At 37.7% G+C, this 26,494-nt stretch overlaps 1 protein-coding gene across 1 annotated transcript in view; it reads right to left on the bottom strand.

Moving 5' to 3' along the window:
• LRP1 (LDL receptor protein 1) overlaps positions 1 to 26,494 on the bottom strand; it is a 744,558-nt gene that overhangs the window by 666,343 nt on the left and 51,721 nt on the right. The window contains exons 7-9 of the mRNA XM_068228249.1: positions 20,485 to 20,739; positions 15,279 to 15,667; positions 2,875 to 3,046 (exon numbers count right to left, since the gene is read on the bottom strand). Coding sequence (XP_068084350.1) covers positions 2,875 to 3,046; positions 15,279 to 15,667; positions 20,485 to 20,739 — 816 coding nt within the window. The remainder of the gene's footprint in view (positions 1 to 2,874; positions 3,047 to 15,278; positions 15,668 to 20,484; positions 20,740 to 26,494) is intronic.

Below are 26,494 nucleotides of genomic sequence, written 5' to 3'. Positions count from 1 at the left end.
GAATAAAAATATGTGCACATCAGGTATTTTCAAATTAAAAGGACAAACATGTAAGCAACAATACATTGGATAATCAGGAAGAAGATTGGCAATAACATATAAGAAACATGTTAATGTCATCAACCATAGGAGATATTCAGCAATGGGAGAACAAATGGCAGTAAATAATTATAAATTCACAGACATTAATAGTAACATGGATCTAATACATTCAGCCCAAAAAAGTAAATTCAAGAACGTTTTAGAACATTTAGAAATTTATCTAGCAAAGAAAAATAGATTTTTATATGAGTTTAAATGAAAAATGACAGATTAAAATCCTTTATATAAACTAGTAAATAATCATTTAGGAAAGAAAAGAAAAGAGATAAAGAAAGGATTTGAAGAGCTCGAGTATATTTAACAAGTGAATTTACATCTGTGGTGTCTAACCATTCCTCCAGATTCAACCATTTTTGAACAACTGATTAAAATTTTTATCTGTAACACCTGGATGAATATTTGAAGGATAAAGAGCAAGTAGAGGGTAAATTAAGAAGATATTTTATGATCTGACTACACAAGAAAATGTTTACTATTAGGGTATTGGTTAAGATAATATAGAAGTATAATAGAGCATGTTAGAAAAGACGATCATTCATTTGTTTATGTTTCTTTCTTTGTTTATGTATTTACAGTATTTATTTTCAGAAAAGGTTATATTTTATCCTCTTATCAGATTGCTTTTGTTATAAATTGAATCTATCAATAAGATAATTTCATCTTATTTAACAACATCTTGATATTTATTATAAGTTAGTACTGTAGTTCTGAATGTACCATTAATATACTCTTTATTCACTGATATTATAAGTCTTGATATAAAAATTCTCTTTTAAAATCAGACTAAAATGAAAATTACGAAATTCTTTTATTCACTTACGTTATAAGTCATTATATAAAAGCTCTGTTTTGAACTTAGACTTCTTTTTTTTTTTGCTAGGGGCTTTACGTCGCACCGACACAGATAGGTCTTATGGCGACGATGGGATAGGAAAGGCCTAGGAGTTGGAAGGAAGCGGCCGTGGCCTTAATTAAGGTACAGCCCCAGCATTTGCCTGGTGTGAAAATGGGAAACCACGGAAAACCATCTTCAGGGCTGCCGATAGTGGGATTCGAACCTACTATCTCCCGGATGCAAGCTCACAGCCGCGCGCCTCTACGCGCACGGCCAACTCGCCCGGTACTTAGACTTCTAACAGATGAGATAAGTTTATATTATTGGTGAGGAAGATAATATTTGTTTTTCTCAAAACATTTACAATGTTTTCAGTGAATAAATAATAGTGAGTACTGGCAAGGCAGATCTTTCCAGCATCTTATATCAAATAGTTTTTAATGACATTATACAAGTCAATATAGGAGTAAACAGCACCTATCATGGTCAAATTTATCAACAGTAAGTGTTATGTTCTGACCTGTCAGTGGAGAGATAGTGTGGAATGACATTAGTAGACAAATAAGCTTCAGTAGAGCTTTTAAAAGTAGGAAAGATGATATTGTGAAGATACAGCTGGAATTCAAGAGGACAAATTGGGGCAAATATTCAATCACGGGACAAGGGGTAAGGGATTGGAATATTTATCAAGGGAAATGTTCAATAAATTTCCAAGTTCTTTGAAAATGTTTACGAAAACACTACGTAAAGAACTGATAGGGAATCTACCATCTGGGCGACAGCCCTAAATGCAGATCATTGATTGATTGATTGATTAATTAATTAATTAATTAATTAAGTTTACAGCCAAAATAAGCAGAAAAATCAGAAGTCATTTTGACATAAAAGATATGGGGGATGCAAAACAACTATCTTTTGAACAGAAGTGGAACTTCTCAACCAGAGATCAAAGGTAGTGAGAATGCTCAACGACTATGGTATACTTGAACCAAAACCACGGGCAACTCTGAAGGAAACTGGATTATGACAGAAAGCAGGCCGAAGTTGAAAAATAACACACAATTTAAGTGAGTTACAGAATCGATACTGTATTTAATAACAGTGTCTAGGTCAGACATTTCAACAGTAGTCAAGATTTGATGTAAAGGACTGGAAACCTGTTAAGCGTAAATTGCATTACTTAGCAGGCATGACTGATAAGAAATTACACTCAACTTCAATTAATGGGATTATCACTTATCTGTTTCTCAGATGCAGACAGAGCTGGAGACTGGAAGGACAGAAAATCTACCAGTGCTTATGAAATTCTACTGGGAAATTGAATCACGCCGTGGTCAAGCCACAAGTGGCAATGTCATCAGTAGCCTCACATGCAAACAAAGAAATGCGTAGTTGCAAATATGCTGAGGTGCCAACTATTCTATTTGAGGACAATCAAGATTTCATTACCTGAGCGAGTCGGTTACACATCATTGGTTACATGATTTGAAGGAAACAGTAATAATTTATATTTGTTATTGCCCAACAAATGAGATGCTGGCAGATCTGTTTACCAAGCATTTGGCAAAGGAACTGTTCCTCAAACTTACTAAGAGATTAGGGTTGCTACGAGACAAACTTGCTGAAGCAGCTTGTTTGTGTTTTATGTACTATAATCAGGCGTAATGTTTCCTGGAATCCTGCGAGTCCATTGCACCATCTGTAAAAACGAGAGAATCCAGAAGCTGGCCAAGAAACATCTAGCTCATCCCATGGTTAAACCAACTGTTACAAAGTGAAGTAGATTATGTAAGATAGGGTGATAAGCTCTAGTTGCACAGAATATTTTGTTATATTTCTGTCACCAACTAACAACAGAATTCTTACTATTAAATCTCTCCAATAGACTATTCAGAGTCTACGAGACACTAAGATACTCAAATATACAAATAACTTACCATCAGGCTGGCGCTGGCGATGGAAAACTTGAATACGGAATGGGCGGCTCAGGTTCAAGATAGTTTCATGGTTATCAGACTGGAACTTGTCCATACGAATAATGCTGTGATTGCGCCAGCTTGTCACAAATAGATCATTCTCAAATACAGTAACATCGTAGAGATTCTGGACCTATATTCAAAAATATATATTGAAGAGGTCAATTTCATGACTTGGAAAAAAATGTTACAACTGTTTTTTTTCTACTGGAAATAGCAAATATTTTTCATGATGTACAAAATCAATCAGCTCAAAAACTGATTTAGACTGAAGTCCCATTTACACAAAATTTGAGGGTTCTAGGTATTATTTGTCTAAAACTGAATATATTATACAACTAGATGCATTTATCCCTTGTAAAACACTGTATGTATTACTGACATTGAATTCAAAAGACTAAAATTAAACAGTGGTGGTGGTGGTGGTGGTGGTGGTGGTGGTGGTGGTGGTGGTGGTGGTGGTGGTTTTCATTTTGTTGTTTGTTTTTTGTGCCAACTCTACCTGTCTTTTCATGGTCAAATGGCCGTGCTAAAAATGAGAACAGTCCAAGGTAAATGACTGTCAAGACAAGAATGCAGACATGCAACCTAATTTAAGTGAATATGAACCATGGATTCCCAAGAATTATTACTCCATGTGTTTCATGTATGCTTGAGTGCAAGAGTGTAATTTACCAATAAAGCAATTTCCCTCCCTGAAATGCTTAAAAGAGCATCAAACTAGTATTGTGATAAAGAAGGAAATGCAACAGAGTGAACGAATGAAGTGATGAGACATATTAATTACAATATATCTAATTATTTTACATCTTAGTAAAATCACTTAAGATACTAGAAAACTTACTTATCTCATGGAGAGCCACACTCCCATACAAGCAGTGCACATAGGGGAAACTCTCTCACTACTATAAGTGTCTTTTCTATGTTGCCAAATTTGAGTACCATGCCTGAGTGGATTTCTTAAACTTTTTAGTTTTCAGATTGGGAAATGAACTGCCAAAATACAATTTCAACAAGAAGAGGAAACAGGAAAATTACCACATTCAATCTGTAAACATTTGGATAATTGTGGAATTATGGAGATGGATTCTGATTGTTCGAGAGGATGGAGTTCTAAACATTTTTGCACCACCATGGCAGGATATGGATGGTATCTTTATCATGCCGAGGATGAGAGAAGACATCAAATGACAAATACTTGAATTCCTTTCCTTTCCTTTCCTTTCCTTCCTTATAAAGAAGACCTTGCCTGGATAGTTGATCTTTCTTTAATAGAAAAGAAGGATATAGTTTGTTAGTGAAACATAATGTGTCTTTCTCTAGCCTTGTGTGAATTTTCGAAGTGTTTTCTACATCATATTTATCATAAGTAATAGGAATTTGTTAGTCTTCCTAAATTAAAATTTACCGGGCGAGTTGGCCGTGCGCGTAGAGGCGCACGGCTGTGAGCTTGCATCCGGGAGATAGTAGGTTCAAATCCCACTATCGGCAGCCCTGAAAATGGTTTTCCGTGGTTTCCCATTTTCACACCAGGCAAATGCTGGGGCTGTACCTTAATTAAGGCCACGGCCGCTTCCTTCCAACTCCTAGGTCTTTCCTATCCCATCGTCGCCATAAGACCTATCTGTGTCGGTGCAACGTAAAGCCCATAGCAAAAAAAAATTAAAAAATTAAAATTTCAATGAAGTGCACCACCATTAATAAATTATAATTGCATTAATAATCACAAAATTCTAAGATAAACTTACCTTTCAATTATTATGGATTTAATGCACATTGTGATACTGGAATTCTAAAGTTGTTACGACCTAGTATTGATGATTGTAAACCGTAACAGGCAGGCAATATACGCAACAATAATAATAATAGTAATAATTTTAATCCTTTTTTCTTTTTTCTGGTTTATATCATACCGACACACAGATAGGTCTTCTGGCAACAACAGGATAGGAAAGGGCTAGGAGTAGGAACGAAGCAACCATGACTTTAATTAATGTACAGCCCCAGCATTTGCCTGGTGTGAAAATGGGAAACCACAGAAAACCATCTTCAAGGCTGCCAACAGCAAGGTTAAACCAATTATCCCCCGAATGCAATTTGATAGCTACGCAACACAAACTGCACAGTCACTTGCTCAGTAATCTGAGTGCTGAATGTATAATGTGTGGTTGATATAGAGAAGTGTTTCTTGTCATTTATGATGTGTGTTTACAACATGTCGTATTTATTGGTGAAATGTGTGATAAAGAGTCTTCTGTGTGGAAAATTTATAGATGTTGTTGAATCAACTATTATTATGTTATAATGAATATATAATGGAGAAATATTTATGATGAAACTAGCTGTAGCACCCGGCTCTGCTTGGGCACTTTATTTGAATGTTTTATTTTAGGATTTGTATAAACTGTTTGAAGTGACTTTTTGGTAGACTTCTTATTGTTACGTTGACTGATGGTCTATGAACTCTTTTGTAAACTTAGAGTTATTGTTGTGTGTTTAATTTTAAGTTTTAGTTTGAGATAATTTTGCATTAAACTATCTCCTTGCGGCAGCCCAGACTGTCAGAGTAGTAGCTGATCCTCTCAAACAAATAAGAAAAGTAAGTTATAAATGTGTGTATTTATGCCTCATGCATTAGATATGATTTACATGATTCAAACTCTCACTGGGGCTGTCACTAATCAGGCTAGGGACCCCAAAAACTGTGGAGTTGACACAAATATTGGTCATTTTGGACATATTCTTGTTTAACCCTTCTCAAACCCCCATCCCATTGGAGGCTGAACTTCGACTTAAATGGCATTCAGAGTGTCACAGTTCATCTCAGCGACCCCGAAAGCCATGGATTCAACACTAATATCAGTCGTTTTCAATTATTTTTACATATCAAACCCTCCCCTAGGAGTGCTAGTGGTGTCTTACCCCCACAGTATGTTTTCCAGAAAGTAAGTCATGAGTGTACCAAGTTTGGTTGAGAGCTGTGATGGAACATACATTCACCTGTAATTTTGGTCATTTTGGACATTTTCTTTTTCACCCCTTCTAACCCACTTCTGATTGGGCTGAAGTTTGACTCATATGGTATCCAGAGTGTCACATTTCATCTCAGCAACCCCAAAACTACGGATTCAATGCTAATGTCGGTCGTTTTCAATTATTTTTACATTTAACCCCCTCTCCTAGGGGTGCTAGGAATGTCTTGCCCTCACAGAACTTTTTTCTAGATAGTAAGTCAAGCATACAAAGTTTGGGTGAATTGTTCCAATGATTTAGGAGGAGAAGTATTCCCATCCTCTTATATACAGGCACGATCATAAACTTCCTAGCCAGAAAGGTACTTCATAAAACATGGCAGAGTGTTCCTGTTCTCATACATACAGCATTTCCTACCAGACTACAGTGTATGATACAGTGTAAGTCGCTGTCGCCTAAAGACAATCTGTCCATCAAGGCCAATCCAAATCTTAGTGTGGCTTTGTAATTAAATTAATTACATAAAATTACTTATCATTTAAAAAAAAAAAAGAACTACCCATCAGATTTCATTCAAACAACTTCTCAAACCCTCTCAGGAGTAATAAGAACAAACTGTGAAATTTTCAGCAAAATTGGTCCAGTAGTCTTTGAGTCCATTTGAGACTAACAAACAAATATCCATTTTTATACATTAGAAGAAGAAGAAGAAGATTATATCATTTTGCTAAACCACACAGTGTTTTGCAATTATTCATTGAAGATACACTCAAATGTTTGAAGTTGCCATATGCTAGAAATGCTTTCCCATAATGACAAAATGAATAACAGGAGATTCTTCTAATATGACAATTGGAATTTTTGTGATGATACTTTTCTATGTTGTGTGTTATTTGTTATATCTCCCATTTCATACATTTCAATGACGAGGTTGGACAAGGAATATATCATGTGATGTGTTAATCCAAATGAAACCCCATGGCGCAACAGCCCTGAAGGGCCATGGCCTACCAAGCGACTGCTGCTCAGCCCGAAGGCCTGCAGATTATAAGGTGTCATTTGATCAGCACGACGGATCCTCTCGGCCATTATCCTTGGCTTTCTAGACAGGGGCCGCCATCTCACCGTCAGATAGTTCCTCAATTGTAATCATGTAGGCTGAGTGGACCTCGGAAATTACATTATTTCCACGTTATTGCCAGACTATTCTTATGTCTGATATTATAAACGTGATTTGTTTATGCCAGGTTACGAGAGATTTGTAAACCATTTAATTAATTTCCCCTGATTTTGACTAGCTGAATGTAATGTGTGAAAGTGCGGACCAACGTCTCATTATTTCTATGACTTTAAGTCATACTGCAACAATTTAATAATCCTGCAAATATTTTTAATGTATAAATGAAAGCCGTAGGTATATGATGAGGGGTAATTTCCATAATTTTGCCAATGGATTACTTCAATAATGCTTTAATTTGTACAGTGTAGCTTTGTAAATGTTACGGTATAATTTTGGTGACCCTGTGTTTTCTGATCCAACAAATATTTTGTTTCTTGTTCACCAAGTGTTTATTTGTTTCACTCATGTATCTTTAGCATGATCTCCTGAGTTAATCAATGTAGCCTTCTATTCTTGTTTAGTTTAATTTTTTGCTTGCATTCTACCACTAGACCATTAAACTAAAATACCATCATGATAATATGTAGGAAACGATTAGGAACATGAAACATATACTAGAAAGATTTCATTTAAGAGTATTCAACTATCCAGTATGGTATGACACAAACTACACAAATGTAGTTAAAACTAAACACACAGACAGACAATAACTATTATTTTAACCTACTATGTCATAACAGAAACTACAACTGCCATTAAGTTAAATGCTGAAATATTGAAAGAATTACGCACCAATATAAAAGTAAGATAGTATCTAATAAAATAAATACACTATAATTCCTAACTGCACTTAGGCATATTCTAATTGTAAGTCAAAAATAAATACAGACAGATAATTTATTTTACTACACACTAACAGAAATTAAAGCTGACTTTAATTCCTGATATATCAAAAGTGCAAAGAAAGCTATGCAAATCAATGGCATCAACCTGCAGAAAATAAAGGATTTCAAATATCTTGGATCAACCATCACTGCCAATGGGACCCTCAGAACCGAGACAGCCAAGCGTGTCAGTAATGCGTGGCTAAAGTGGCAGTCTATGACTGGTGTGCTTTATGACAAGGAAATTCCTGAGCAGTTAAAGTCAAAAATATATCAGACTGTCATGTGTCCAGTTGCACTATATGGTGCAGAGTGTTGGCCTGCACCTAAGGAAGTAGAACATCAACTTGTAATTATGGAAACCAGAATGCTTCACTGGACATCGAGCCTGACACTCCACGATCACGTCACAAATGACGACATCTGCAACAGACATGGAATTGTGCCAATTACAGACAAGATAAGAAAAACCGGCTATGACAGTACAGGCACGTGCTTCAAACAGACACCACATCTGTCGCAGAAAGAGGTTTGAGCATGGAAGTTGCAGGAGACCGAAGCAGTGATGGCACGACACTCTTTATAATGACCTGAATATCGTAGGTCTATGCCCCGACCAGGCATACGATCATGCCAAGTGGACAAAAAAAGCCACGAAAGCGGACCCTGGTAAACCACGGGACGAACTCTGTGGAGGAAGACGACAAGGGAAGCCATCTAAGACAGTGACTCGATAACACATCTCGAAACTATGCCGGAGACTGAACTACAAATATTGAAATATACAAACCAGCTGATTTACTCAACCATATGCCAACAGTGGAATATTTGAATATGAAGAGCAGCCATTATCACCAACAATTCAAAGATTGTTAACTATCTAGATAGAGAAAGTCCTTATTTTCTCTTGAAGTCATTTTATTTTCTTTAAATAAATGAACAAAGCTACCAGTATCATATTGTTTATTTAAAAAATTGTTTACTTCATGATACATGCAATGGATCTTAGAATGTTATATGAAATATCATCACTAGTACCTGTAAGAATGTACATGTAGGAAGTGCAGGAGGCACATCACTGTGTAATAACCCATCTAAGTATCCTACCAACAAAACTATAGAAATTTAAAACAACAAAAATGAAATAATTTTTTCCTATTTCCCCTAACCCAGATCCAAAACAAAGTAAACCTAACTTATACAACCTACAGTATGTAATCTACTGAACACCAACAGAACTACTAAACATCAATTTTCTAAAAAATAATGACTAAACTATCACTATTATTGAAATTTAAGAATCTCATATTTGGGTTGTTCCATATTAACTGTACAGATAAAGAAAAATATATACTTAGTCCACCTTAGTCAATACACAAAATGTGTCTTAAAGGAAGCTTTCAGAAAAATCACATAGCACATACATGTTTCAGCCCCAATGGGCCTTCTTCGTACTTAAAAATAAAATATAAAATTAATAAAACTTGATATCAAATATAAGATCCTGTCTAGAATTATCATAACAAGAATTCAGGAAGGACTCAACCAAGAACTTGGAGAATATCAGGGAGGATTTTGACCTGGAAGAAGTTGTCCGGATCAAATCATCAGTCTTAAGTGGCTCATGAAACACTGAAGAGTGAGAAACAAAAAGTTAGTCATCGCTTTTGTTGACTTCAAGAAAGTGTATGACAGTATCCATTGTGTCATTACTTAAAATCCTCAAGGAATTTGGATAACACCAGAAACTTATCAACATTATTGGAATTACCATTAAGAACACTAAATCAAAAGTTAAATTCAGACGGGAGTTGTCTGAATCATTTGAAATCCGGGCTGGACTTCGATAGGGTAACGTTCTCTCACCATTATTATTTAACTGCACACTGGAGAAAATCATGCAAGAGTGGACTAAGAAATGCCAACCAAACATCAAGTTGGCAAAAATATTGAACTCAATTGCCTGGCATTTGCAGATGACCTTGCGCTGCTCGCAAATAGTGTGGAAGAGGCTAAACACCAAATTGCAGAACTAAAAAAAAAAAAAAAATAGCAGCAAAAGTCGGACTGCAAATCTCATTTGAAAAGACGGAAAAGATGCCATCCTTCAAGGTTGAAACACCACCTATCACACTGAATAATAACAAACAAATTAGGATTGTAAATAAATTCAAGTATCTTGAGGAGATTATCAACAAGAAAGTATCAGTAGAATATCTATAATTATAAAAGGAAGTGTTTGTCTGTGTCTTTGTGTGTCTGTGTGCGATGGCCAGCAAAATCTACAACACGCAGAGATCTGAAATTTTGAACATAGGAAGATGGAAAGGGGTCCTAATGCATCTCGAAGCCGGAATTTTCATTTTCACTTTCGTTGGTGAATTATGAACGAAAAAGCATTGGAAAACGTGCATTGGGATATGACAATCCAACGTGCTGTCACCAAGAGTAAATGCATAAAGTCGCTGTCGCTAGGCAACATACATAACATAGGTAGAGAACACAATATTCAAGGAGCCATTTTAAGTCCAGGGCGTAGGAAACCAGTTTTGGTCTTATGTAGTGTGGGAGCATATGACACTGTTGATGGTGATTCGTCCGTTGGATCAGGACGTGAAGACTTGAGCTATTCGAGAGGAGTGGGCTATGTGCCAACGCCGGGTTTCATCCTCTTCATTCTTACTATCATGTATAATGTCATTCATTTCATCATTAAGTCATCTGATTAGGTTGATGTCATGAAAGTCATCCGGTCATAAAAATTCGCTACGAAGATTCATCTCACTTCATACCCAAACCTCGTAGAGAAAGGGGACCAGGGTTGCACACTTATACATTTAGAGGAAACATATCTTGCTCCAAGACATGAAGCTCAAGAATTATCCGGTTTCCTATAAATTGTAAAGTCTATCAACACGACTTGTCATACAGATGAGGCTGTAAACTACACGACAGAGATTTTGAACAATTTGGAGTCACCTGGAGTACCCTCGAACATCTTGGGGTGGACGATTGTGGCACCGATTATCCTTCTCAGGAATATGAATCCTTCCCTCTGCAATGAATTCGGCTCTGAAACTGATGACGAATATTATCATGACTGAGAATGCCGCGGGCGAAGTAGTATTCCTCGGACTGTAAGCCCATTGAGTAGGAAGCTATTTTCGGTCCGCGACACGAGGAGCCATCAGCCCGTAATATTTGGAAGTGTTTGTGTGTATGTATGCGAAGCCCAGTTAAATCTACGACACACAGAGATCTGAAATTTTGACATAGGACAATTGCTTAAAGTTGTAGGACTCCATCTTCGAAAACGGTGCTTTTGCCATTGTCAACTGTATGTGGATTGTTCAAGAGTTCGAAAGGCAAACACAATACAGTATACACCTTACCTCCAAATGGAAGGACATTATTATATTTTATTCCGCAACTCTAAGGAAACAATATATTTTGTATTATATAACATGGTCTTTTACATGGTTTTAATATTATCTGTACCATCCATCAACCCGGTATCTTAAAGCATTGAAAGTAACAATATAATAAAAATAAAATGATGTATTTCATGCAATTTGAATCAAAAAGATGTGAGTTAATAAATATAATGCTTTAACTTGCTTTAAAATAAAGAGTTTTGAAACATCTAACGGTTGAATTACTAAACGCGGGCAAAGCCGTGGGCACATGCTAGTAGAACAACTAAATTGAAACAAGCACAATGTATCACTTGGCCAACCTACAAGAAGAAATCTCTCTCGATAAATGCAAAATTAAAACACTACAACTCCGTTATTAAACCTGAAACAACCTATGCTACTGAAACACTATTCAATTTGTACACCAAATCAACAACAGATAAATTACAGAAGACAGAAAGAAGAATCCTTAAAAAAAAAAAAAAAAAACCACTAAGTAGATGGACAATGGCGATTATTACCTAATGAAGTTATATACCAGGAAACTGAGTCAATAATAGATACAATGTAGGAAAGGAGGGTTGCATTTTCCTTCCACATATAAAGACTACCAGAAACCAGGGTACTGAAATATCTTTTCAACTACTTTTGGAAAATTAAAATGAAGAATAATTGGTTCAAAGAAGTCCAACATGATTTAGATGAGTTAGGCTTGACAATTCAGCAAATTGAAGATCGAGAAGAGAAGAGGATCCTGAGAAACAAAGACTTGAGACTTAAACTAAAAACTTTTACACGCAAACAGTACACCATAACTGACGAAGAAAGGGCAGCCAAAAAGAAGTTCTGGGAGCAGAAGAAGAAAGAGAAGCAGAAGAAGCCAAATGTGTAGCTAATACTCTTAGCAGAAGAAGAAAGAGAAGCAGAAGAAGCCAAATGTGTAGCTAATACTCTTAAGACTTAAATGTATACGGAGTGATTACAGTGCTCCAGTGTGGGCATAAAAGAATTTTTTTTAAAACACTAAAACATAACACTAAAAGTCATATGTAAAATTAATCTTTTAATAACTTATTTTGTCGTATTGTTAAAAACATAACCAAACACATCACATACAGGAACATAGTCATGTTTTTAATGATAGAACATGATAAGATTTCAAAATTAATTTTTCATAGGACTTTTAGTGTTATGTTTGAGAGAGTTTCATTAACTTTATATTTTATTTTTAAGGCTGAAGACACATTTGGTGTATTCTAAAGTGGACTAATTGAATACCTTTATTTACTATCACTATTATTACTTCCAACGAACATCCAACAAAAATTATTTACTAACTGGATCACTAACACACAACTTTTCTCTATTATGCTGTATTAACTACTTTACTATACTAAGCGCAACAAGAGCTTGCCGAAACTCCAACGTGCGCAGAGACCAATATCTGTTGGCGAAGTTTAAGCTCGTTGCGGGGCTCCTGTGTGTCGCCCGAATGCTGATTACCGGGCTCATTGTTACTCAACCGCTCACTGAGAGACACAGTGTACAGCTCTTTATCAAGTGTGTATTGAAAAGAAGCAAGAAGCGTGTGCTTGTATTATTAATATTTTATTTATATTTCGTAGCTGAAAGTGAATTTGTTGTAGTATTATAATCAGTGTACGGAGCGATGCCCCCGTTTCATTCTAAATTAGGGAGTGCTAAAACTTTACACAGGCAAACTAGAGAAGTTATTTATAATGTGTATAAATTCATGAAAAACGAAACCCACCCCACTGGAAACTTATGTGCTATTCAAAAGAAAGTGGCCGAAGCTACGGGTGTGTCGGAAAGGTCCGTGCGGAATGTAATACGAGACGCAAAGAAGATCGAAATGGGTGAAGTGGATTCATTTTCAACGCCTGGAAAGAGAAGACCGAAGTCTGTCAAGAAGTGTGAATTAGACGATTTTGAGAAATGCGCGGTCAGGCGCACGATTCACAATTTTCACAATACCGAAGGCGGGAGACCAACGCTTGAAAAGATCCGTAAGAAACTGGTAGAGGATATACAGTTTAAAGGTTGCGTAAGAACACTAAGCAAGATAGTTCGAGGCCTAGGTTTTCGATGGAGAAAGACAGAAGACATGCGTAGAATACTTATGGAGAAGCCTGACATAAGGCTCCTACGTGTGCAGTACATACAAAGCATAAAGCGGTACCGACAAGAGGGTAGGCCTATTGTTTACACTGATGAGACATATTTGCATAGTTCGCACACCAAGTCAAGTGCTTGGAGTGACGGTACTCTTCATGGACTGAAGTCACCTATCTCGAAAGGGCAACGATTAATAGTGGTACATGCCGGTTCAGATGCAGGTTTCATTCCAAATGCTTTGTTGGTTTTCAAATCCAACCAAACAACAGGGGATTATCACGATGAGATGAACTATAGAAACTACGAGAAATATCTGACAGAGAAATTAATTCCTAATTTGCCACCCAACTCTGCAGTCGTGATTGATAATGCCTCGTACCATAATGTCCAATGTGAGCGTGCACCCACATCATCATCCAGAAAAACAATTATGCAGGATTGGTTGACTGATAAGGGTATTCCGTTTTCTACAGAGATGATAAAACCTCAACTGTACGCTTTGATTAAATCCCATAAATCACGCTATAAGTCATATCAAATCGACAGACTACTTGCTACATATGGGCATACGATTTTGCGTCTACCACCATACCATCCAGACTTGAACGCAATCGAAATGATTTGGGCTCAAGTTAAAGATTATGTAGCGCAAAAGAATGTTACTTTCAGACTCGATGATGCAAGAACATTGCTGATGGAAGGAATTGCGTCAATTGGGGCAGAAGAATGGTCGAGTCGATGTAGGCACGTAATCGACACTGAGAATAAGTACATTGCGAGCGATCACATAATGGATGAAGTATCAGACAGCATAATCATTAATCTGGAGGACGATAGTGACAGTGACGGAGAGAGCGTTCGTGATAGCGCGGATGACAGTGAAGGCGATATGAGCAGCTTTCAACCTCTTTCACAAGATGCGGACTAGAACAAGCCATTGGGTAAGTTAACTGCTATTTTACGATCACATAATTCTTAATCTCTTTGTTTGTTATTGTTATTTCATTCAATATTTTTGATTCTGCATGTACAACAATATCATTATGCTATAGGGTAATGTGTCCTGGCTCTGGTTATAATTACAATAAGGCATTACACACACGCGCTGAGATTTCACTCAGTCCAGCTGGCCAGACCGCCAGCGCAGACGGTTCATTAACAACAGCTGCTGGGAGTAAGGCGATTTAGCGAAGTGAGGGGGGCGTGCAGTGCTACTACCGAGCCCACCCGAACACTGCCGATGTTCTGCGCAGCTTTCTTTGGCAAGCTCTTGTTGCGGGACCTATACTAAAAGACAGAGCACCATCAACAGCTGCATTAGCACAGCTACCAATGAAGACCAATGTATCAAAACTAAAAATTATATAACTAAATAAGTTAGAATTTCTGTATAATTAATTCTCAAAGGCATACTAAAACAGTCAGTAAACTGTGTCACACTACAGCCTATGTTTGCAACATGGCACCCATTACAGTTTGTCAATTTATACAGGAAATAGGAGACCAACATCACAACAAAGAAAATCTTGCAATATGCCATTTTTAATTTATGACAACAACCACTTCATTTATGAGCAAAGTCCCAAAAACTGTTCTAGTACGCTTTATGATATTAATATTAATAACCAATTATACAGCTCAAGACCACTACAAACACCCTACTACAAATCCTACAGAAAATGTCAGTCTGATCCACTGGTTATTCTAAATCAAGGGATTTAAAAGAATCAAAAACATTATCATAGCATCTCACTTTGCCAATTTTAGCAAACATGAGTTTGCAGAGAAGGATACAGAGGTCAAGCATTATTAAAAAAAAAAAAGCAATATACTCACAGGAAATCCCTTCTTAATTGTTCGGCGATTGGTACCATCATAGTTGATCCTCTCAACAAAGTCAAGGTAAGTGTCAACCCAATATACATGACGAGCAGGGAAGTCAACTGCTACACCATATGGGTATACTATCTTATGCTGCACAAGTGAAACACGCTCTTCACCATCAAGCCGAGCTCGTTCCAGTCGTGGTGGCGAATTTCCCCACATTGTAAAAAACATCAGCCCTCTCGTGGGGTCCAAAGTGATGCCTCGTGGCTTGCTCAAGTCACCCTCTACCAATATTGCACAAGACTGGAGAGTTGCATTGCATAAGAAGATAACTTCATTAATATCATCCAGAAAGTACCAATTCCCTGAGATCCAGTCCAGAGCAATATGCATCATAGCTGAAAAATAAAAGTCCCATTGTATTTGCAACATCTTAAAATGTAAATAAATGGAAAGCAAAATTAAAGCAGCGGACAGTAACATAAGTAAAAAGTAAAAGTTTGTGAACACAATATCAGTTTCCTTTTTTTTTCCTTTTCGATTTTATCAATGTTTTATAGTTTTTATAACAATAAGTGAACATTTGCATTATTTTATTTTTAATTATTTTAATTACATTAATTACTTATTTCAATTTGATTAATACAGCTTATTTTCTTATAATGAAATTACAATATTTAAAAAATCATTAATACATATTTAATTCAAATGTTTAAAATAGTAATGATAATTCATGAAGTATAAAGTCCAGGCTAACTGAGTAATTAAATAGTTTACACTCTGTATCATCAAATTCTAAATCAATGCCTTGTTTATGCAACCATTGTTCCCTGTCCTCAGCTCCTCATTTCATTTCACAGAAGGAACCAAAATGAAGATTCTGTGCCAAGTCTTGAAGGAATTTTCCCCCCCTCGGTCATCCTCGGCCTTTCTTCGCCATGATTTTTCCTTTCAGCAGATTGATTAGATAGGTATTATGTTGCAAGATGTGACTAGTAAATTAAGCCCTTCTTCTCTGCATTGTTAGCATCAGTTCTGTCTTCCCTTGAATTTCTTCCAGGATGCTTTTGTTTGTTCTCTTTTCAATCCATTTAATCCATAGCATTTGTCTCCAGAAAAAAATCTGAAATGCTTCAAATTGTTTCCAATCCTGATCTCTGATTTTCCAAGATTCACATTCATACATTAGCACTCTCCATACAAAAGACATCAAAAATGTATTTTTAATACTAAAATCTATTGCACTGATCAAATCATGTCCCTCATTGCCTGTTTGGCAAGCATCATTTGCCTTCTGATCTCTTTACTGCACATGTTGTCATTGATTATTAGACTTCCTAAATAAGGGAAACTGGTGACTTATTCCACTACCGTGTCAGTAAGTTTGATGTTGGTGTGAATTCATTCAGGATGTTTATTCACACCTAATGCCTTGGTCTTCTTAATATTAATGTTTAAGTGTAAGTTTGACAAAGCTGATGGCAATACATTCAGCATCTTTGACAACTCCTTCTCGGAGTCTGCTACAATTGGTATGTCATCTGAAAACCAAATGCATTGGATACGGTCCCCATTTATTCTAAGTCCTTTTTCACTTGCCTTAAACTTCTTTATGGCTTCTTGAATGAATACAATAAAGAGATGCGGTGAGACAGAGCAGCCCTGCCTTACATCTTTTCTGATTTTTTGCTACCTGGATACTTCCTCTGATATATATCATCACGGTCTGTATACTATATAGAGTCGTAGTATCAGCCTCCTGTCTTACCAGTCCAAACCAATTAGCTTTAAGAATTTGAATAGTTTGTACCAACGCACAATATCAAAAGCCTTTTCAATAGCCTTTCCAATATCTACAAAATGCTACATAGGCGTTTCTACTTATCTCCACTGTCCTTCTAAAATTGTTCAGAGAACCAAGATTGCTTTTCTTGTTCCCAACGCTGTCCTAAACACAAACTTGTCCTAATCAATTTGTAAGTTTAATTTGTTATTTATCCTGTTTCTTTTATTATTGAATTAGTATTCTGGATGTATAAGGGATCAGAGTTATGTCTGCATATCATGGCATATAGCAGTTCTTTCATTTGAATGCCCCCCAGTGCAAGGTGGCACTGCATGTAGATGACTGTTTTATGATCTACCATACACACAAAGACTTTTAAAAAGTACATCTGACAGTAGTTTGGATATTTTCTCTCATTAGGTTGCTGTAAAGCATGCTTTTTCAATGTCGGTGATAATATCATGTAAAGTGATGAAAATAAATGGTACACCAAGAGATAAGTAAGTTCAATTAAATGGTATGTGAATGGGTTAAATACCTTGGAGAATTTATCAAACCGACAGACCTTGAAAAGATCTCACAACAAACTCATCTCCGAAAAATTAAAAGTGCATTAGGGTTAGTCTAAAACATTTACATCAAAAAATCCATGTCAAGATATACAAAAATTCAGCATTCCAACACAGTCATAAAATCAACAGTCCTTTACACAAGTGAAACATTGACACTCAACAGAAAGCAAGAACTTGAAGAAATAAAAAAATAAGAGAGGAAGATCATTATGAAAAACTTAGGGGCAAGATACACCCAACATGGTTAGGCCTACAGGTTACAGAAAAGTTCTTAAACATCGAAATTGACATTAGAAAAAGATGAATGAAATTCTCCAGCCATCTGACTAGTTTACCAGAAAATTGATTGACAAAAAGGTTAATAGATTACATAACCTCGCTTAAGAACTTAACACCCTGGCTTAACGAACTTCGAAAGGATCTCAAAAACTCAAACATAAGTTCAACAGACATCTTTAGGCATAAGTAAATAATTGGGAAGCTACATCAGAGCAACCACAACAAAAACAGTACAAGCCAAAGTGGTTCGCAGAACATAAACAAGCCTTCTCGGAAAGAATGAAAACCTATTGGAAAAATAAGAACAACCCACAGAAGAAATGATTGAGTTATTTGCTTAACGTCTTCCAATATTGGGAGAATTTGCTACTAATAATAAATAAATTGTTATATTATTCATAATATTAAGTGTTGCTTTTGATGTTTCTGTCTTTCTATATTTGACTTCATCAGGACTTGTTCTGTTAATTTTGGCAGGAAGAGAGGTGGTATGAACAGTAGGGGTAAATCAAGACATACATATGGGCAAACAGATCAGGACAGACATAGGATGTAGTAGCTAATTAGAAATACACTCATGTTCATAAAAAGCAGAACACCTTGAAAGACTAGGGATAGAAGTTCATATTCACAGGACATGTTCTTTAGTATGTCTGCAGAAACGATTAGTATTTCAGTCACCTAAGTTCAGCATGTGTCCTGTTGCCTAGTAGGCACCTGAGTCCTCCATGGGCACTGATAACTTGCTCCATGCGTGATGCAATCGACGTGTATAAGGCGTGAATGGTGTCCTGGGGTATAGCCATCCATGGTGCATTCACCTGGTTCCATAATTCATCTTTGGTGGTTGGCATTGGGTCACAGTGCTACACCCGTCGTCTCACCATATCCCACACATTGTCGATTGGCGACAAGTCCGGTGATCGGGTGGGCCAGGGCAATAGTCTGACATCCTGTGACAACAAGAAGGCACGTGTTCGTGCAGCAGCATATGGTCGCGCATTGTCCAGCTGAAATATGGTGTCTGGGGTGTCATGCAGAAAGGGTATGGCTACGGGTCGCAGGATGTCATTCACATAGGTCAAACTGGTCACAGTGCCCTGGACACACACTAAATGTGATTTGTGGTTGTACTCAATAGCACCCCACACCATAAGGCCTCGAGTTGGTGCTGTATGTCTTGTATGAATGCAGTCAATGTGATGCCTCTCCCCCTGGCTGCGGCGAACCAAAATGCAGCCATCTTTCTCAAACAAACAGAACCTGGATTCATTCGAAAACACTATCTGCTGCCATCCCTGTCCCCAGTGATGTCGTTCCATATACCATTGCACTCTAGCATGTTTATGCTCATTAGTCAAAGGTAGGTGGAGAAGTGGACAACGTGCCGGTAACCCAGACCATAATAAACGGCAACGGACTGTCACTACTGATAGTTTACAATGTGTTACACTGTTCCACTGTTGTACCAGAGCCGAGGAGGACGCAGAACTGTCCTGCAATGCCATTCGGATGAGGTGTCAATTTTCTTGGGGGTGGGTGGTCTGGTTGGTGCGATCAGACCCATCTGATCGTGTTCTAGGGCCTTCTGTGAACCATTCTGTACACACCCGTTGCACTTCCAACATACTTCGTCCCAAACAAACAGCAATTTCCCAGATGGATACATCAAGTCCTCTCATGCCAATAATGCGCCCTCTTTCACACTCACTAATTTGATGGTATGGTTCTCGCATACATCTGCGAAACATCCTGCATGTCTACTCAAGTCACACTGATCCATTACCTTCGGTTATAGTGACAATGAGAGCCGCAGGCGCATTTTACCAGTCAGTAGCAGTGCGCCGAATTCTCGATGAGGACCTTGAACCTGCGAGCCGACATGGTTCAAATGCTAATCATTTCTTCAGAACATACTAATGCACATCCTGTGAATATGAACTTCCTATATCTAGTCTTTCAAGGTGTTCTGGTTTTTTATGAACTTGAGTATAAAAAGGTTGGTCATGTTGTTGTTGTTGTTGTTGTTGTTGTTGTTGTTGTTGTTGTTGTTGCTGCTGCTGCTGTTGCTGTTGTTAATAGTAATATAATTTTGTATATAAAAGAGAAAAAAGCACATGGTAAAAAGAAGGAAAAGAATCAATAGAGTAAAAGAAGAAAAAAAATGTGCACATGCCGTGTAGATTATAGAACAAGTAAGCACAGGGAAGTAGTAATCACTTATGGAGATTGTGTAAGTGATTTCATAAATTAGACAATCAGCAGTTTACATAAATATTCACTTCAGAGTGCTGTATCAAACCAGTCAGTGAAATGATGACCCAACTACAACATATAATATTAAAAAGTTGATTACTAGAAAAATTTGTCAACATGAAAATAACATAAGAGATATCTTGAATTAGAAAAACAATTTTAATATTTGTCCACAAAAAGATAGATACATTACATTATATCATTGAGAAAAATACTGTTCTGCATAAAACACTGCCATTTCTTCAGAGTGGATTTAAACCCTCATTCAATACATGCTGCAAAATATCTGCTATAGCCCTCCCATTGCAAAAAATGTACTCACGGCCAAGTTTGAACATGGATGGTGCAGGCAGGTCCCATGTGTCCAACATATTGTCAACTTTAGAGCAGCTCAGAACAGTCTGTAAACCAGGTTGATGAATATAGCATACACTACGGTTTCGATGATCGAAGTCCAGTGCTAACACGTGTTTCTGAGCTAGGGAATTATTTCCAGGATAGTCAGTGCCGTTCAGGTACAGTCGTCGCACGTCCTCAGAAGTGCTTGACAAGATGGTTGCTGGCTCTTCAGGAGGCACTGTAAATACAAAAATGTATGTTTGAATAAGTTTTCTGATAGGAGAAATCAAAATTTGATACAGGTTCACATATCACATTACGGTTTGCTTCAAATCAGCAAGTCTCATCAGCAGTCTGCAGTACAGAGTGGGTACATTATAGAGTCTATCTGTTACGTCTTCAGCCCAGAGGCTGGTTGAATCCTCAAAGTGCACCATCAAAGGTTGTGTAATTATAAGGAAATCATAAAAACCAAAAGTGTTGCCATAATGAGGCGTACTACTACGGTCGTCTGATGACAAGTTGTGTGCATGCGGGGTAAGGGGTGCAGAGGGTAAGCATGGCTGCTGCACATAGGCTAATCTCAAGTTTCAAGGCCTGAAATTACGTGGGTTCCATCTGTGGTGATTCTTGTGAACAAAGGTGCTCTTGTGAAGTTTAAAATTGGTAGTGCAATAACTGTGCTTTAGTTACACATTTACTGTAAGTACTGTATAATGAACCATTTAATAGTGAACGCACATCGCTTGCACTGTTTATCACAACTAAATTTTGTAGCTTAGTGTAATATCTGTTACTCGCGTCGCACCTACAAGCTGCCGCGACTTCTCATGGGATGCAGATATTACGCATGATCAGGCGTCAGGCAGTTTACTACTGCTTTCCTTAAATTATAATAGCCATATAATAATAGTGCATTACACTACTGTAGTGAGACCGTCAGTACTATACGCCTCAGAATGCCTAAACATGGTAAGAAAAGGGCAACTTAGAAAACTGGAGCTGAAGGAAAGGAAGATCCATGAGAAAAATCATGGGCCCCATTAAAGAAGAAGGCAAGTACAGAATCAGGCACAACAACGAACTGTACCAACAATTGAAGAGCATTACAACATCTATGAGGAAGAGGAGATTGAACTTCTACGGTCATGTCATGAGAATGGACAATCAGAGGCTCACCTCCAGAATCTTCCACCCCATCTCTAGAGGGAAAGCGACTAATGCCAAGTGGGCAAGACTCGTCAGAAAAGACCTTCAAGAATTGGACATTGCTCCCAGTGTAATTTATGACAGGAATAGGTACAGAACGTTGATCAGAACATCAAACTCTCTCCAGTCACTAACAGAAAAAACAGTACGTCCAGGAGGAGGTGTGAAATGGACTCAGGAGCGAAAAGACATTCACAGTGCAAGAATGAAGGAGTACTGGTCAAAGAAGAAAGCTGTTAGAGATAAGAACCACGTGGTCCATAGCAGGCCCAAACGGAACTAAAAAAAAATAGTGCATTATGCAACAAGCCTATAATGGCAATAATCAAGACACAAGTATGTTTAAAAAACAAGTGAAACGAATTTTATAATTTCCGTACAAGTGTTTTAATTGCCATTATAGGCGAGTTGCATACGACTGTTTATGCTCGACGATAATTATAACTCTATTTTTAAATATTCTTAAATTTCTGTCAAGATGTCGCTTGACAGTTCAGTTTACTGAACAGAACGCAGAGCGCACACACTGGGTTATTGATTTTCCATGAGTGAATCAGAGACCTTCACAATGTCATATGTTTTCAAAGCTTTGATAGAAGGTTATCATAACCTAGCTTTATTTCAAATACAAATTGTTTATTGTACAGCTGGTGAAGTGAATTTGCGGGAATGTGCCATGTGGTTGTGGAATATTGGAAGTAGATGGTGTATTGATGTTAATATATGTGTCCGACATGTTTCGTTTTGATATCCTTACCTAATTGGTCAAACAGTTGTATCATAATGAAAATCTGAACTCTGATTGGTGAAGAACCTGTATCATAATGAAACTTGAACTATAATGAGCCTCATTAAGATTCAGTTTTCTGGCATATAATATTTATATTTCGGCATCGTCGAGCATAAAGAATTTTTTAACTTTTTTAAAAATCATCATCATCATCATTATCACAAAAAAACCTTGCGTGCTGGGCACGGTGGTATTGAATGAGTCTTTGCCATCATTGTCTGTCCAGAGACAAATTTTCTCACCACTGACTCACAATTCCCTCCTCTTCTCTCCACATCCTCTCTCAGCTCATGTAGCCATCTCTTCATTGGTCTTCCCACAGGCCTTCTTCCTTCAACCCTTCTTTCTAGGCATGTGGTGTTCTTGTGCCAGACATTCACTTCACATGTCCATGCCATGTTAGTCCCGAAGTCCTTAGTTTCTCATTTATGGAGTCCACAGCCATTCTGATGTCATCGTTCCTTACATGGTCCTTTGTGATTTTTGAAGGATAGTTCATAGAACCTTTATTTCACATGCTTGCCATTTACTAACTTCACTCACTTTCAGTGTGGCAGCTAGTATCTTTCCTACTCATTTTCGGTGTAACAGTTTTTGTTGTACTAACTTTCATCTCATACTGCTTAAACTTTGCTACCCTAGTTTGTACCTCTACCTCTGTCTCTCCCCAGATGGCTACATTGTCAGTAAATACCAATGAAATGAACTGAAATGAAATGTCGTATGGCTTTTAGTGCCGGGATATCCCAGGACGGGTTCGGCTCGCCAGGTGCAGGTCTTTCTAGTTGACGCCCGTAGGCGACCTGCGCATCATGATGAGGATGAAATGATGATGAAGACAACACATACACCCAGTCCCCGTGCCATTGGAATTAACCAATTAAGGTTAAAATCCCCGACCCGGGCGGGAATCGAACCCGAGACCCTCTGAACCAAAGGCCAGTACGCTGACCGTTCAGCCAACGAGTTGGACAGCAAATACCAATGTGTGTAGTTCTCTATCTTGTTCTCTTTTCAGGATTTTAAGAATACTGTCCCTAATAGTAATGAATAGCAATAGTGAGGGTGCGCTACCTTGTTTTACACCCTGTGTGGTATTGCTTGTAAAAGTCAAGCAGTGGTAAGAAGGTCAAAATTGATTAAATACAGATAGTACTGAGGACATACCTCGCCATTAGTCACCCATGGACTATTGCAGCTTATTGCCACATATTGCTACTTATAATTCAGAAGAACCCTGGGGCTAAAGAAGTTTGTATGTCAACCAAACTTGTAAGATACTGGTTGTATGATGCTAGTCTTCACTCCAGTTATCACAGGGCAAGTTGCAAATGGATATGGTATTATGCAGACTGGACTGTTTACTGATCATGCAGCGAACTGCTCACTAATGAACGTTGTATTTTCCTTAAAGTGGTTGAGATTCCAGTTTTGAGGCTCTTTTCTTGGTGTATCACTGTTAAAACCTCCTCTTTGGTTATAGGTTCTTTATATCATGATTTATCCAAAGCATAGGCAACTCAAAAGAGCGCTCTCGACTTTCAGGAAACATTCTCTTTGGAGAGTTATCTAAAATAGCTTGGAAAGAAGTCTACTAGTCTTACATAATAAAATAACAAACAAACAAACAAACAAACAAACAAACAAACTAGGAACATTAAAATACATTTTTTTTTAAATCGCTTTTAAATAAAACTATCTCCCTGAGTTTTGTGTAGGTACGATACAGATTTAAATCTTGCAAAAAAGACCAAGGTTGAAAACTAGAAAAGCAGCTAGAATTGATCAGATTTATGGGGATATACTAAAGACAATGGGTTGGGATATAGTACCATATCTGAAGTACTTATTTGATTATTGTTTGGTCGGAGGAGATATACCAGATGAATGGAGAGTGGCTATAGTAGCCCCTGTGTATAAAGGAAAGGGTGATAGACATAAAGCTGAAAATTACAGGCCAGTAAGTTTGACATGCATTGTATGTAAGCTTTGGGAAGGCATTCTTTCTGATTTTATTAGACATATTAGACTGGTTCGATAGAAGGCAATTCAGTTTTAGGAAAGGTTATTCCACTGAAGCTCAACTTGTAGGATTCCAGCAAGATATAGCAGATATCTTGGATTCTGGAGGTCAAATGGACTGTATTGCGATTGACCTGTCTAAAGCATTTGATAGGTTGGATCATGGGAGACTACTGGCAAAAATGAGTGCAATTGGACTAGACAAAAGAGTGACTGAATGGGTTGCTATATTTCTAGAAAATAGATCTCAGAGAATTAGAGTAGCTGAAGCTTTATCTGACCCTGTAATAATTAAGAGGGGAATTCCTCAAGGCAGTCTTATTGGACCTTTATGTTTTCTTATATACAGGGTGAAGCGTAATTCGCGCACTCGGGCGTCGCAGCGCGACTCCTCACATGCCAGCAATAAAAAAATGTCTCTTGCGAGTAAATCCGGTAGAAAACGGACGTTGAAGAGTAGCAATCTGGCAACACTGTAACCATATGTAGGGTAACTACCGCTGTCAGCACGTTCACGTCGTGCTATACAGTTGGTGCAGTGGGTAGAGTTTTTGGTTGGCATGCAGGAGGTCGATGGTTCGATCCTGGGTTGAGGAGCATTTTTTATTTGCTAATTTCCATCTGACATTACCTACTGTAATACAGTAAAACACCGTTTCTGAGGTCACATGTATCCTACATTTACAACATTTTGTAACACTGAAACAACAAATACCTGGTTAGACTAATAAGAAATAGACAGCTGAAACAAACAGGTTACACATCTAGTAGATGAAGTGGTGTGAATAAATTCACACCCACGATGTGGACAGGGCGCCTTTCAAAGCTGACCAATGAAAACTATTGTTCTTCCATTTCTAGGATCGTAGTATGTAAGTGTAAATGGTTTCCAGAGGACTCACTGCAATCGCTGTTGACGATTAAGATGCCAGATACCACACCACCTGGACTACATTTACGAAATAAACAACATACGCCTCAACCCAGGATCGACCACTCGACCTCCTGCATGCTAACCCAAAACTCTATCCACTGCACCAACTGTACAGTACAACTAACTTCTGCTGACAGAGGTAGTTACCCTACATGTGGTTACAGTGTTGCCAGATTGCTACTCTTCAACGTCGTTTTTCTGCCGGATATACTCGCAAGACGAAATTTTGTAAGAGACATTTTTTTATTGCTGGCATGTGAGGCGTCGCGCTGCGACGCCCGAGTGCGCAAATTACGCTTCACCCTGTATATAAATGATATGAGTAAAGGAGTGGAATCAGAGGTAAGGCTTTTTGCGGATGATGTTATTCTCTATAGAGTGATAAACAAGTTACAAGATTGTGAGCAACTGCAGCGTGACCTCGAAAATGTGAGGTGGACAGCAGGCAATGGTATGTTGATAAACGGGGTTAAAAGTCAGGTTGTGAGTTTCACAAATAGGAAAAGTCCTCTCAGTTTTAATTACTGCGTTGATGGGGTGAAAGTTCCTTTTGGGGATCATTGTAAGTATCTAGGTGTTAATATAAGGAAAGATCTTCATTGGGGTAATCACATAAATGGGATTGTAAATAAAGGGTACAGATCTCTGCACATGGTTATGAGGGTGTTTAGGGGTTGTAGTAAGGATGTAAAGGAGAGTGCATATAAGTCTCTGGTTAGACCCCAACTAGAGTATGGTTCCAGTGTATGGGACCCTCACCAGGATTACCTGATTCAAGAACTGGAAAAAATCCAAAGAAAAGCAGCTCGATTTGTTCTGGGTGATTTCCGACAAAAGAGTAGCGTTACAAAAATGTTGCAAAGTTTGGGTTGGGAAGAACTGAGAGAAAGAAGAAGAGCTGCTCGACTAAGTGGTATGTGATACAAATTCCTATAATAACAAAATTATAAGAATTTGTATCACAAGTAGATCTTCAATACGGACAAAGAAGATGAAATTTATAACCTGCAAAGTGGTATGTTCCGAGCTGTCAGCGGA

The sequence above is a fragment of the Anabrus simplex genome, chromosome 6 (genome assembly GCF_040414725.1).
Source record: "Anabrus simplex isolate iqAnaSimp1 chromosome 6, ASM4041472v1, whole genome shotgun sequence".
Classification (NCBI taxonomy): Eukaryota; Metazoa; Arthropoda; class Insecta; order Orthoptera; family Tettigoniidae; genus Anabrus; species Anabrus simplex.
The sequence above is the reverse complement of the archived record's forward strand: the minus strand, read 5'-3'. Positions and strand labels throughout refer to the sequence as shown.